This window comes from Pinus tabuliformis, chromosome 5_1 (genome assembly GCF_031772625.1).
Source record: "Pinus tabuliformis cultivar Carrire ecotype Pingquan chromosome 5_1, CPIR1, whole genome shotgun sequence".
Lineage (NCBI taxonomy): Eukaryota > Viridiplantae > Streptophyta > Pinopsida > Pinales > Pinaceae > Pinus > Pinus tabuliformis.
Window position 1 is genome coordinate 993,380,713 of NC_142305.1, and position 1,456 is coordinate 993,382,168.

The following is a 1,456-nucleotide window of genomic DNA, read 5'->3' on the forward strand; positions in this document are numbered from 1 at the left end:
AGCAGTGATGGGTTGTGCCATACGTGGCAATATAAAACAAACCCTTGAAGCTTTGTGTCCGTCCTCATGATTCACTTTTGACTTTGAATTTAATAAAGGTGGTGTTCGTGAATTGTGTCACAGGAAAGCGATGGCAGGAGGGAGGAGCATCTCGTTGGTTTTACTTTACTTTACTTTATAGAGTGGAGCATCGCACTATGCTTTTATTATGGGTATGCTTGCTTCCTTCACACGAGTGTGTCAATTCATTCATTGAAGGCGAAGGCGAAGGCGATATAGCAGGGCTGGTGGGGAATTAGCATCAAAATTTTTGGGAAGAAATATATATATATATAATTGTTGTTCAGTTAAATTCCATGCAGGGAGGTGGGGCGAAGAATAATAGATCAGTCGGGCAGCAACGCCCTAGCAACGGTGGGTCGTATGTGGTAGCAACGATATTCCTGGTATTCATGGTCATAATAATGTTGATACTCTTCTTCTCAGTGTTGAAGCCCAGAGATCCGACAATCAGCGTGAATGCGGTGCGGGTGTCCAGAGGTGGAAATGAGGAAGAAGAGTGTGAATTTGAGCATGTCCATATACTTCTCCGTCAACAATGGTAACAGGGCCGCTTTCAACTACTATGACACCACCGTGGAGTTGTCCTACCATTCTCACCAGATCGCTCTCATCTCTCTTCCTGCTGGAAAAATCATGTCGGGGAAGACTCTTATCGTCGCTACAACTCTCATCGCCGACACCTTTCGTTTCATTAATGCCTATTCACATATTGACTCCGCCAGCACCAGCACCAGCACCAGCATTTTGTATGTGGCTGTACAATCCAAAATCAGAATGATCGGAAGAGTAAATGTTCTCTATTTCTTTACACACCATGTGGAGGCCTCTGCATATTGTAACAATAAGATAGCTGTTATCAACGGAGCCCTTCTCAGTTTCCACTGTTAATTATTTATCGTTCAACTCTTCTTCTCGCCATTTATAAGGATTTATTCATTTCTTTTCACACACTAAGTCTTGTAATATTGTCTCTGTAACTGTAAATGTAAATGTTGTTGTTGTTGGTGGTGTTACATTCATTCTTTCTTTCCTTTCCAGGGTGCAGTGCTGAAAATGTGAAGATAATCATTCATTTAGTGTGAATTTGACTCTGCTTCCTTCCTTTCACATGAAAAGCAAAAGGCAGCGATGATTGTAGATGAGATGCTGTCTGCAAAAGCAAAAGGAATCTTGAATACCTAGGGTTGGAGTAAGGCATTACTTTTTGTTAAACAAAGGAAAAGGAAAGCAGATGGACACTCCTTGTTAGGTATGGGTTAGGGTTGCGTGTTGTCTTTACATCCAACTTCGGTGGTAACATCCAACCCTACTTTTGCCCATGGAAAACGAATATAACATAAATGGATATGTATATCATTCAGCCAAAGAAAAAGTATGATATCACTTTATGAAA

At 41.2% G+C, this 1,456-nt stretch overlaps 1 protein-coding gene across 1 annotated transcript; it reads left to right on the plus strand.

Moving 5' to 3' along the window:
* The first annotated feature begins 519 nt into the window (after positions 1–519).
* On the plus strand, positions 520–951 carry LOC149168048 (uncharacterized). The gene has a single exon (XM_089430678.1). It carries the CDS (start codon positions 520–522, stop codon positions 949–951), a length of 432 nt encoding a protein of 143 aa, XP_089286804.1.
* The last annotated feature ends 505 nt before the right edge of the window (positions 952–1,456 follow it).